General features: G+C 41.7%; 1 protein-coding gene across 1 annotated transcript; it reads right to left on the minus strand.

The window, feature by feature from the left end:
* Nucleotides 1-452: 452 nt before the first annotated feature.
* RNFT1 (ring finger protein, transmembrane 1) lies at nt 453-8,446 on the minus strand. Its single transcript, XM_054287175.1, has 9 exons — nt 8,389-8,446; nt 6,407-6,777; nt 5,993-6,069; nt 5,272-5,372; nt 4,511-4,664; nt 2,942-3,100; nt 2,113-2,178; nt 1,588-1,689; nt 453-1,411 (listed from the first exon to the last, which is right to left on the minus strand). Exons 1-9 carry the CDS (start codon nt 8,391-8,393, stop codon nt 1,277-1,279), a joined length of 1,170 nt encoding a protein of 389 aa, XP_054143150.1. The 5' UTR covers nt 8,394-8,446; the 3' UTR covers nt 453-1,276.
* Between the last annotated feature and the right edge of the window lie 4,260 nt (nt 8,447-12,706).

The following is a 12,706-nucleotide window of genomic DNA, read 5'->3' on the forward strand; positions in this document are numbered from 1 at the left end:
TAAAGTAATCTTGGTGAGCTTTACAGGCCAGATGTAATGATATTTCTTAGTTTGAATGTTCCATCTCATTAGATTTTTATTCTGAATTCTGGATTCTGCCCTTGGAGCTGTGCCTTTGGGGTATTCAAGTGAGTATTTCACTTTCTGATTGTTTTCTCTGAATTTACAAATTTTCTAAATGTTTTCAGGCAAGAGAAGCTCAAGTTAATGGTAATTAAATATAACTTTCCTGTAACAATCATTTGAGTTATGTTTTCTGTCTGATCTGAACAGCAAAGTGAAATAAGCAAATCAGGGAAGACAGTGAGGTTACACAGAAGTTAGTGCTGGAAATAACATAAAAAATCATTAATAAATTGTAACATTTAAAGGGGTTTTGTTTTCTTCAACCAGAAAAATAAGCCTGGCAGTGAGCAGCTGTTATATGCTTACATGAGTTAATACCAAAACAATAAGAAATCTTCTTCCTTTATTCAACATGCACCAAACAAATAGATTCAAATGCATTTATTCTCTCTGATTTTTATGCAAACTACAAATTGCAAATAGAGTATAAAATAGATTCTCCCCTGTAAGAAAATCTGGCTCCTATTATGACAAAAATATAGTATTAAAGATTTCTTTTAAAAATACCAGCTTTATAAAATGCTAAGTAAAAAACTAACATCAGTGGTTGGTTTAAAGCCAAAAGATGAAGCCAAGGATCCATTAGAAGCCTACAAGAACCTAAAGGGGAAATATCTTATTCTTGTGCTTATCTACAGGTGCAGTGAGAAATAGTTGCTGTTCCAGGTGCATTAAAAATCTCATTTCTCTCATTTACTGGGCAGCATGAAAGATCTTTAATGCCAGGAGTGACAAGAAGCTCTAATTCTCACTGCAGTCCAGAGGATAAAATTTGCTCATAATCTTAATAAAATCAGCAGGTTGACCTTTTGGCTTGAGCTGTGTTAGAAGGATAAATGCAGTTTAGTGCAGTCTGGAACCCTACTGAACCTATAAAAGAAAATGTTGAATTAAGAAGTAAAGCAGCACATTCAAGGATTTGTCTGTTTCCTATGAGAATCACAAGAGAAGCAATGCTGGCTTTTTCTGCATTCATTCTGAAAAGTTTTCTCTACTTGATAAAGGTCAAGTTGCCATTTTCTGCAGGGTTTTAAATACATGGTATGTGGAATTTGGAAACTTTCCTTGTGCCACCTACAGTTTAATGTGCAGTAAACTGAAAAACCTTAGTGTGAACAAACAAACTGGAACCCAAGTTGTTTGACAAGCTTTAGAAAATCTGGAGATGCATAGATGTGGCTCCATCCTTCCACTTGTTAACATGGTCAGAAATAACAGTTCTGCAGAGTGGACAGGTTTTTTCTCTATTAAACCATAAAGAGATGCATTCTTCACAAAATATGTGCTGGAATGAAAAGAATGACAACTTAGAGCTTCTAAGCTCTTCCGTTTATATTATTTGTACAGTCTGATTTTTAAAAATAATCATCAAACATACACTTATCTAATTTTGTTGTCTTGTGTAACAGTAATTTACAATATTCTTTAATTTAAAGAAAAAATTGGGATTATGCGTATTACCTGACAGATCAGCAGAATAGGCTTCTGAAATTCAGCTTGGCAAATGGAACAAATATCATCAGATTCAGAGCACTGTCTCTTGCTGGCTGGCACCCCATAGTGCTGCAAAACAAAGGATTTGCAGCAAATATTAATTTTGAGGGGGATGAAAAAGCCACTCCCAAATACCAGGACAGAAAGGAATTTGGAATTGCTATAGGGAAACTTAAATCCCTCATCTAAAGGAACATAGCTAATTTTTAAAGTAGAAGCAGGACAAAAAGGATTATTTCACATCCTTTTTTCTGAAGGGATGTGCAGATTTTAAAATTTTTTTTGTGGGTGATTTTGTTGTTCAGGTGACACCACTGTCATTCAGTCAAGGAACTGAGACTGTGAAATGGGAGAATGAGTATACAGGGGTTCATTTAAAAATGCATTTGTTTATTGCTAAAACAATACAAAGGAATGGGAATGAGGAATTTCCAGAGGGATTTTCATGTGAATTGGGGTCATGGTTTTGTCATAAGAGAACTCAGTACTCACTGGGCGTGTAAAAAATATCCGTAAGACCTGCCTGAAGTTCTTCCATTGTCCAAAAAAGCTCAAAAGCTGAAATGGAAAAGAAAACTTGAGTTATGCTTAATATTTTTTCACTGTGAACTAAAAAGCTCCAAAGCTTTTGATTCCAGCCCTGGAAGTCTCATTGCTGGTTGGATGTTGGAATCACATGAGCACAGCAATAGTTCAGCCTGACCCTATTTTAAAGGTTTGAAATGTAACCAAATGAAGAATTTAGGCTGAAGTTTTTCCTAATAGGGATCTGGTTTTTAAGAGTGTTGAGGTTCTGAAATGAAGCATTGGAGTGCAATGGATCAGCATTATTGTCATATTTGCAATGGTCCTCAGTCCTGGAATTAAGGTACCAGAGCATGAGGAAGTGTTGGTCATTTTTAAAGCCAAACTGGTGACATTTGGGGCAGATGAGCTCTTGGAGAAGCAGAGTGTCAGCAGGAAGATGGTTAACATGTTTAGCATCACACAGGATACTCCAGCAGAGAAAATTTAGTTTCCTGGAAAATGGTGACTCTTTTAGCTGTAATTTTATCTTTAATTTTGCAAGTTCTGTGTTTGATGTGAGCACACCCATGGTAGCTGTGTCCTTTGCTTTGCAATCCCAACCCACTGCTAGATAAAGATGATTTTCAGTCCTGAGCCAGTTCTGGAAGGCTGCAGCAAACTGAAGCGAGTTCAGTGAGCTCAGAGGGGAACGTTCAGAAATGTGTTGTGTCCGTAACCCTCCACTGATCATTCCTGCAGAAACCCACTGGAGAATTCCATGTAAAACCTGAGAAGAGCACAAAGCTTTGCATACCTTGAGGATGAGGTAGAGGAGGCCCAGCAGGATGCCAAGGGTCCATCCCAGGGCAGTGTCCAGCCCCCCATGGGCCATGAGGTAACGGCACCACACTGGGATGGGGACACACCGACGGTAATACTGGCAGAGCTCTTCTAACAGCATGTACCAGTAGCCCTGAGCAAGACATGCAAAGGAACAGCTCAAGATTTACAACTCCAAAATGTGCAAAATACACAGAAAAGATGCATTGTTATTCTTTGGAGTGGCTTCTTAATGAAACAATTAAATGTGAAGCACAGAAAAAAAAAGATCAGAGGATGAGTCTCACAACTGTCCATGTAACAGTAGCAGAATTGATTGCTGGACTGCAGAAAATCAAATTACAGGCTGAATTGGGATGGCTTGGCAGATGCCTACCTACTTAACAAGGCTGTCAGGCTTAATTTCATAAGCATTAAAAAAAGTAAAGTTACATGAAGAAGGAGAATAACACAAATTTGGTCACAGGATCAGCTTGTCATGAGCCAGAGTTGTGTCCTGCACTCAGGGTTTCAAAGTGACAATAAGGCTCATTACAGGTACACTGTGTGTGCACATGTATAATAAATATTTATCTTAAATTTAAAGGGAATAAACTAAGGTTTTCTTAAAATTATATTTGTAACTCTTTCTATAATGTAAACTGGATAATGCCACAATTTCCCACTATTAACCAGATTCTTTCTCTGGTTCAACCATTTTTGTTGTAATGGAATTTTCAGTAAATTTTTTTCATGTTACATCACTGTAGAAAAAAAAAATAAAGATCTTGATTATAAATCAGTATTTAGAGAAGGCAGTTGTACCTCAGAAGAACTTGTTCTGGTACATTATAAGAGATAAAAACGTCCCAAAACACCCTGTTCAAATGCTACCACATCAAACTGTACTTGCTAATTTATTTTTTCTGAACCAGCACTAGTAATTGCAATTTTAAGATAAAATGTAATTGGTTTTGCCTGCCTCACCTCAGGAAGCAGATAAAAATAAATACACCACCAGCGAGTGTAAGCTTCTGAGAAAATTATTAAACCTCACTGATTTGAGAAATTAAGCTATGCATCAAATTCCTTGATCTGACAAATATTCCTTAAGTTTATTAACAACAAAGAAAATTCAGGATTATTTTTGAAGAGCCAGAAAAAAACCAGCTGTATGCATGTGCAGATCTTAAAATCTTGACAGTTCTTGTTGAGCATGTGCAGAATTTGCTGTGCTCCAGCTGCTCCAGGCCAACTGCCTGTGTACACATTCCTACAGGGCAGAAAATAAAAGGTTTGCTTCAACCCCCAACTTGGAGCCAGAAATAAACCCATTTATCCCATGATATAATACAAGCAATTGTTTCTGATCTGACTGAAAACCTTTTTTAGCACCAAGCAGAGAAGAACATGAAATCCACAGGGTTTTCTTGCCCACGGTGTAGTGGTGGATTATATACAGACATTTAATTAAAGGTTTTTCTCTGGGTAGAATTTAATAATTAGTTACTTTTACCATAAGAGAATCTTCACAAGGAATCAAAACTAGAGCTTGTTTCCTTACCTTGGATTTAAAGGACATGATAAAAGAAGGCACCAGGAGAATAAAGCACTTCAAGCCCATGAAGAGGAATTTCAGAATAAAGTCTGTGACTCCCACAATCCAAAGCACCTCCCAAAAGTTCATAAAATCCACAGTGGGGCTTAAGAAGATTAAGCTACAAAAAGAAGTATCAGAAGTTACTGGAGCACCCTATTTAGAGGAAACTGTAACCTGAGATTATCACAGCAGGTTTAATTAAAAAGGGAAACGTGGTTTACACCAAGGGGGGACATTTGCTAAGAAAATGAACTGCTGGTTGTAAATGGATCACTGAGGATCTCTGACAATTTTCCATCCTGGAACCTTCTTTGCTGGATCTTCATCACAGCCCCATCCTCCAGAGCTCAGTTTGATGTCTCAGGTTGGCATTTAGCCTTTGGTTTCCAGCCAAGGCTGCAGCTACAGAATGGTCAAGGGGGAAAAATCAATTGGAGTCATGAACTGCACAGGATGCCACATTTGGTATTCCCAAGGGTCAGAGCTGGCAGTCAGAGCCAGGAATGTTCTCTGTGGTACAGTCGTGCCATTAAATCAAGTCTGGAGCCTAGGAAACTCCAGCATACTGTTTTTAAGGACAGCACCTGTTAAATTTGGCAGAAGGGGAGGAATGGAGATTAAAGTGAAAGACAAACCAATGGCACAATTAAAGAAAAACAGCAGATAAAGTGTCCCCAGTTCATGTCTGGGTAATTGATGGTGGGGTAGAGGTGTTTTACACTTACCTGTGGTACAGGGCCTGAGAGTGGAAGGTGTAATACAAGAGGAGAGAGGATCCACTCAGGTAGAGCAGCAACCACGTGCACTGCAGCTTGGAGCACCGTTCCTGCAAGGCATTGTACAGACACACTGCAGTCCTTGCCTCAGAACAGGGCTGGAATCCATCCCCAACACCTGGGCTACCAGAGGACTTTATCCTAGATAAATATCCTAGATAAACCCTAGATATTTATCCTAGATAAAATAAATAGATAGATTTAGACCCCATAAAATAGGAGACCCCAATGGAAAGGTAAAGCAGTAATTTCAGTATTTTCAGCCTACCAATTTCTAGGTGTACCAAGGATTTTTCTGAAGACAATCAAAACCCACCCCACTCTGAAGAAACAGCAGCTTTCCCTTTGGGAGTGAACACAGAGCTGAAGGTTTAAACTGTCAACTCCTATTTCATCCCACAAATAGAGTTAGGAAGGTAATCCATAACTTACAAAAAAAGTGATTTCAATAGTCAAATCGGAGGGAAAAAAAACACCCCCTTGACTTTTGCAAACCTTGTTATCTGAGCTGTTCCCATGTACAGAAGCATTAAGACTTTACTTCTATCTTGATAGCTAATATTATTAAGTAAGTAAAACATCATGTCTATTCATATTTCTTTCAAAAATGGATTAACTTGTTAAAGTCTTGCTTAACTTAAAATATTTTGTTGCATAGGGTGATACTTACTCTGAGAAAAACCTGATTTACTATGCTTTTGTTTGCATATGCATAAGTTGTTAGCAGCCCAATTCCAAGAGAAATGCCTATTAGGAAAATAGGATCAGTTATAAACATGAAAAGGAAAAAAAAAAAAAAAATCACTGAACTGGGTTAAAAAGCAGCCACTTCTAATATGTCTTTGTAATTAGAATTAATAGCTCAGACTCTCAAGCCAGGATAATTAAGCACATTGTACATATGCCAGCAAAGGAAACAGAAGCCACTGAAATGCAGTTTAGTAAATCTCTCTGATGAATAAAGCAAATAAAAATAAAGCTAAAAATAAATCGAATTACATTTCAGGCAGGGTTATTAGTGCATGGAGGGGAGGGGAAGGGGAGGAGGGTCTGCTCCCTCCGAGCCGCTTTGGTTCTACTCTACCAGTGCTGTGCTGCAGGAGCAGTTTGACGCTGAGGATGAGGAGGTAGGGCAGGCTCCTGTGCAGCCACTGCAGGAGGCAGCGCAGCTCGGCCAGGGAGCTCCCGCCCTGCTCCTCGGGCTCCGCGTCCTCGGGCCCCGCTGCCTCCCCGTGGCCGCGGCTCTGGGAGCCCGCCCGGGAGCCCCGGGAGCTCGGGGTGTCCCGGGATTCCTCGCTGGAGCCCAGCTGGATGCGCACATCCCCGGGGCAGGAGGAGCCCTCCGCAGCCGGCCTGGAGGAGCAGGAGGAGTCATCGGTGCCACCCTGGATGCTGTGGAGATGGGCACAGTCGGGGTGCATGGCTGCTCCTGGGGTTCTTTCTGATTTGTGTCTCCTAGAGCGGGATATAAACAGTTTAAAGAAAGAGAGAAATCATTCAGGAAAATAAAAATCCAATAGGTTGTGCAAGATTCTCTGAGGTCCTGCCTCAGTTTGTCACACCCCCTCTCCTGTGTTTTCCCAAATTAAAATGATTTCCTTATTTCCTTCCCTCCCTGTGCAGATCTTCCCGGCTGCCTTAGGAACAGCTAAAAGCGCGAATCAGAACCGGACAGGAGACCAGCACTGGATTGTACGGGAGAGATCTTGGAAGTGCTGCATAATTTCACAAAAATAGCAGCAGCAGTGTGGCAGAAAAGGAGCAAACACTGATGGGAAGGAAGCAGGGAGGACATTTCCATGCATCCATTAATTGGTGAGCACTGGTACAGACAAGTCCAGTCAAAAGCCAGTGCATGCTCAAAACTGAGGGCCATTATGAGATTAATGAGATTATCCTGTCTGGAGAAGGGAGCAGAACCAGGTTAGGCCATTTTCTAAAGCATTTAAAAGAGTGAAAAATGAAATGCAGCCAAATGAGGGCTGATTTATCTTTCCTTTGGCATCTTTTGGTTGTCTTTTGGGCACTTCTTCACCTCTTTGTGAGTCTTTACTCAGCTCAAATAGGGTTAAATCAACTTCTCTGGACTGGTGTGACATCAGAGTAATGATTTTGGAGAATGCCTGGAAGCTGAATTTGACACAATACTTGTCACTATGGGGTAATATTGAAATACTGAAAATTTTGATATAATCCTCCTCCTACTGTTCAAACTCTTACGGATTCCTCTTTGAAAATATTTATTTCACAGCTAGGTTCACTGGGGATACAGAAACAAAGTTCTGGATGCATTAGCACAAACCTCAAATTCTTTAGCCTTTAAAAATAAGGTAATACTAAAGAGTAGAACCACTTTAACACATGAATATGAGAACTTACTAATATTTACCAGTGCTGCTCCTCCTACTACTATTTTTGTTTTGTTGGCCAAAGATGACATCATACCTCAAAACAACCTAAATTCTTGTTCTGTATTTTTTTGCACACGAATAAAACCGATGAAGTGGAGATGGTAATGACTAATGAACAGTGTTGCAGTGTTACTGAGATGTTTTTACAGGAAGGAATAAAAAAGATTAATTCATTTGCCCTGTTGGTGTTTTGGGTCCGGGTTCTGCAAGAACTGACAGCTCGGTGCTCAAAAAGCCGGAGCTGGAGGATCGCACCGCCCCTGGCACAAACTTCCAAATCACCGAGTTATTAAATGGGATTTCAGAGAAGACTCCTGCAAGCACCCAGATCTTGTTCTCCGTCCCAAATATTAACTAAAATAAGGCTCTTGAGAAAGGCCCCTTGGCGCATTCCCCGTCTCCCGGGGCCGCCGCTCCCCCCGCGCTCCGGGATCTGCCCCGCACCTCGCCGGGACCCTCGGGAGGGTTCGAACCGCCCGGAGCTCCTCAGGACGGCCCATCTCGGGAACCCTCGGTGGGTTTGAACAGCCGGGATCCCCGCACAGAGAAGGGAAGGAAAGGGTGACCGCGTCCCCGCGTCCCCGAGTCCCCCTCCCTGCCCCGCGCCGTGAGGGGACGCGGCGGGCGCCCCTTCCCGCCCTTCCCCTCATGGTACCTCATGGGGCGCCCGGCGCCTCCCGCCCGGCGCCCGCCGCCATAGCCGGGGCCCAGGGGGTGGGAGAGGGCGCGGCGGGGGGAGGAAGAGGAGGAGCCGTGAAGGGAGGAGAAGGAGGAAGGAGAGCAGTGAGGAGGAGGAGGAAGGCTCCGAGTTGGGCGTTGCTCTGGCAACGTCGCGGCCTTGGCCCCGCCATGGCCCGTGAGGAGGGCGCGCCTCCCCTCAGCCCCAACCCCGCCAAAACCAGGGGGAGGGTCCTGTTGCTTTTTATTGAAAGCCTCAATTAAAATTAATCTGGGAGGGCAATAATAAGGAAGGAAATGAAGGGATGGATATAAAAGTATATGTGTACTGCGGTGTCATTACTTGTCGGTGGCGATTAAGGGAGTCCTGCTGTCTGGAAATTGGTTTTGCCTCCCAGGAAACCTGAGGAAAGCGCTGCCCTAGTTAATGCTGCCGTAGCTCTTGGGAGAGGCTTGGAATGAGATAGATACAGGTTTTCTTTTGAAATATGCTCTTGAATAAATTAGTTTGCGTCCAGAAATGGCATCTGTTTTCCCTGGCTCAGATATTTTTCTAGAAAAAGTGTTTAGGTATGCAGCTCACACGGAAAGTGGGACTAATATCTAAGCAGCTTTGAAAATCGGCGCTGTGTTGTTTTGAGTTAGGACAGAAATGCTGGTTTAATTCCAAAGTTTGAATACAGCTGTGGGGTCAGTAAGCCCTGGAGAAGGAAAGGATGGGCCCTTAGATGTAGAAGTTATGAAGTGGAAAATTAAGTGTTTGGAAGAGTTAAGTGGCCTGGTGTTCAGTGCCACCATCTAACAAATATTCTCTTTTATTTTCAAGGAAGTAGCTGAAAACTCTGTGTCTCTTGGAGGTAGGTTTTGAGGAGGCAATTTGGTCTACTTTTATGATGTTTTTGGAAACTGTGCCTCGAATTTCCTGACTGGAAAGTTCAGGTCACATATCCTCTGCGTTTTGCTCGGGCTGTGGCTGATGGACTGGAAGAAACCTGGGCTGGTTATTACAAATATACTTAAGTATTAAACATGCTCCTGTTCCTGTAGGCCCTCTGAACTCAGAAGACCTTTCCCATTTGTGTAATTTTTCTTTCTAATTATCTCAATACTGCTCAGTAACAGCACTGATGCAGATTTCAGATGCCTGGCAGGAAGCACTCAAAAAATGTTATGGCCATGTCCCCATCCTTCCAAGGATAACACAAACCTGTTGTGTTTGGCTTCTGCTGTGCCATATTGTTCATTCTCCCACTCTTTGCTCAGTCACTCACTCACGTCGTGTTTGGATTATGGAGGACAATGTGAAAAAAAATCTTAATTTGCTTCTCAAATCAGGGAAAGCAATTATAAATCTTTTATTTTTAAATAGTGTTTTATGATTGGAAATTATGCATGCCTTCTGTACATCGCTTGGAAGGGTATAAATATAAAAGATTTGTTCAGCTGTTTCTTTTTTGTAATTATAAAATGCATTAAAGTACAAATGTAGCTTTAAATCCACGTTGTTCTCAAACTGTTTCTCATTGCCACATGCACTGAAAATATGAAATTAATTCGTGGCAGCTTATTAATCAATGGTGTTTGTTCATGCAGGTCACTTGCTGATTTATCTCCAATTCACAGCTCATTAGAAGGTGTGTAACTCTTCAGAGATGTTGTTATTTAACAGGTGTGTTTTCCTAGTGCCATTAATGACCTCTGGATTTAGTAACTCCTGACACAGGAGAGATTTGGGAGATTATTCACAGAAAATTGGAAGTCTTTTCTCATGGGCATTGGGCACATTAGGTCATGGAATACCTGGTGATAAATTTACCAGTCCGCGTTTGGATTCGACTCCCAGGATGCCAATAAATTTCACAGCCACATTTTCTGGTGTTTATACTCTCAGAAGTGTCCCAGACTTTCTCATCCTCCCAGGAACAGGTGGTACCTCCTTAATTGGTGCAATTAGCACTTTCCATCAGTGTGTACCTGTTCTTCCCGGGGTTGTTCAGTGCATGAGAACTTTGGAACAAACTCTGATCCTTGTGGAGCTCTGCCTGGGATGCCCTGCCAGCTCAGTATTGACCTCTGCAACAACAGTTACTCCCTCCTAGAAGTTGCTGAGAGCTTGTTTTATGGGCAGAAATATTAGAAGAATATATTTTGTGTCCTAAAGGAGCTCTGCAGAAAGCTGAGCAGGTTAAGGGATTACAATCTTCACCTTTTGTGTCACCTTTTTTCCATCAGAAGGAACTGGTGCTTGAAAATGAGGTGTGCAGCATCATCTGGGGTGGAATTTAAAGAAGCTGATCTCAGATACAGGGAAAGCAATTTTAGTTAATGATATGATAAAAAAATGGGCTTTTTGGTAAGAGTCTGTAGGATAGCAGAATGTCCTGAATATTCAAACGCTTTATTGGTTTGTCTTCATTTTACCCAAAATGCTGCTTGAGCATGGAAGACTTCTGCAAAATTAAGACAGTTTAGTTTAAACTGATTGAAGGATTTGAAAGTCCTGCCAAGAGGCTCAAATAACCTTTAAAATCCGAATGTTTCCTGAGCTCTGAGTGCTCCATCTTTTAAAAACTGGCTCCTGCAACTCTACAAACCCTGACTTCAGTTTGTATTTCAAGCACAAGCAAACAGCTCCTGTACCCGAGAAAGTGAAGAACCGAGCCCTGAGAACAGCCCCGAGGTGATGGCTGAGTTTCACTGCTGAACTCTGATCCTCCAGGCTTTGTCAAGGAGACTCGTGAGGAATTCGAAGCAGATATTTTTGTGTTGCGATGACATCACCCCGTTCCCTGAGGTTTCCAGAAATCTTGCAAGCCCTCTGTGTACCGCAGCCTGCTCATTCCTGTGAAGTCATTCTAAACTGAGGGTAATTCCTCTGCAGTGCTCTCATGTCATTGTTCCAAAGCTGCTGAATTACATCCCACAGTCTTGTTTTATTTTTTTTAGGCAAAGATAAAGCCTTGAATGAGAATCAGCCGGCAGAGCCACAAAGGGCAGCTGCAGTTTTTGCTCCCTGCACAGGAGGGTGCTCAGCCTCTGTCTTTATCTGCAGGCAGGAGCAGCTCCCGTGCTCATCAGGACCTGGTGGAGGAGCCGTTTCCTGAACCGGCCTCTTCTTGTAGTGACACTGGAGGATCTGTTCAATCCAGTGACTCAGAAATTATTCAGATGTTCAGGAATTTCGGGAGGTGTGTGGTAATTGCTGCTCTTAGACCATTACGGAGGTATTTAGGTCAGAAGATGTAATGATCATGACGTGGGTATTCTCTAATGGGTGTCCTTAAAGGTGCCAGAATTTTCAACAGGATCTTTGAGGTTTCTCAAAATTAGGGGTTTTTCTCGTCTAATTTGCTCATCTGAACGTGTGAATCCCCGTGTGAATCGTTCAATTGTACAATGAATTCTCATGTGTGTAAACATGAGGGGATTTACCAGGAAGGAGTAGATGGGTTTGTTAATTTATATCCATTTGTAGTTCCTGCTAGTAGTTATATCCTTAATTATTCTGTATTTTCCTTGTTAAATCAAAGAACATCCTGAGTTGGGAGGGACCCACTGGGATGATCCAAGTCCCACCCCTGGCCCTGCACAGGACAGCCCTGGCAATCCCACCATGTGTGTGATACACAACACATTTTATGTTCCAAACCCAAATTAATCTTCTACCATAACCCATCAAATGGAATTTGACTCTCTGTTTACCTTTTCAGGGATCAAAGAGGGGTCCTGGATGTTGTTGTCTGGTCAGGTTTTAGTCAAGTGAGTTTTCTGTCTGAAAGCAATTTGTCAAACCTGTGTGTTGTACAATATTGCAGCCCTCTGGGTGCACATCCAATTTAGTCACTGAGGAAAGACAGTTTTGTTTTTAAAAAGCAGATGTCTGGAAAAGGAAATCTCTCCTTTCAGACCTCTTGGAATAAACCCAGAAATGCAGTAGGCAAAATCTTGTTTGCTGTGGTGAAGGGGATTCATCCCTTTAACATCAGCACATAAATATTTGCTTCATTTCAGTCAATATTTACCTCACAGGTCAATAAAACTTGTTTTGCACTTCACAGAGTTAATATTTACTTGCTGTTTTTAGCTTGGTGACAATATTTCTAATTCTCTTAAGGATGTGGGGTCCTTTTCTACTTCTTCTCTAACAAAAGATTTTGTTTTACCAGAGGTGTGTTCGTTTATTAGGAGGTGTTATCCATGAATCAGACCATGTTTGTCATGTAATTAGATCATCCAGATTATGCCTATAACACTTTACAAGTATGAAAAGGATTTTTTTTTTGCTTGAAGTTGAC

Source organism: Melozone crissalis, unplaced genomic scaffold, assembly GCF_028551555.1.
Source record: "Melozone crissalis strain CALT ecotype California unplaced genomic scaffold, PUWL_Pcris_2 ptg000057l_1, whole genome shotgun sequence".
In the NCBI taxonomy this organism is placed as follows: domain Eukaryota; kingdom Metazoa; phylum Chordata; class Aves; order Passeriformes; family Passerellidae; genus Melozone; species Melozone crissalis.

Coding starts and splice junctions, on each gene's coding strand:
- RNFT1 (XM_054287175.1), bottom strand. Junction 5,373..5,992: donor TAAATCAGGTTTTTCTCAGA/GTAAGTATCACC, acceptor AATGCCTTGCAG/GAACGGTGCTCCAAGCTGCA. Junction 1,690..2,112: donor GGATATTTTTTACACGCCCA/GTGAGTACTGAG, acceptor TTTGTTTTGCAG/CACTATGGGGTGCCAGCCAG.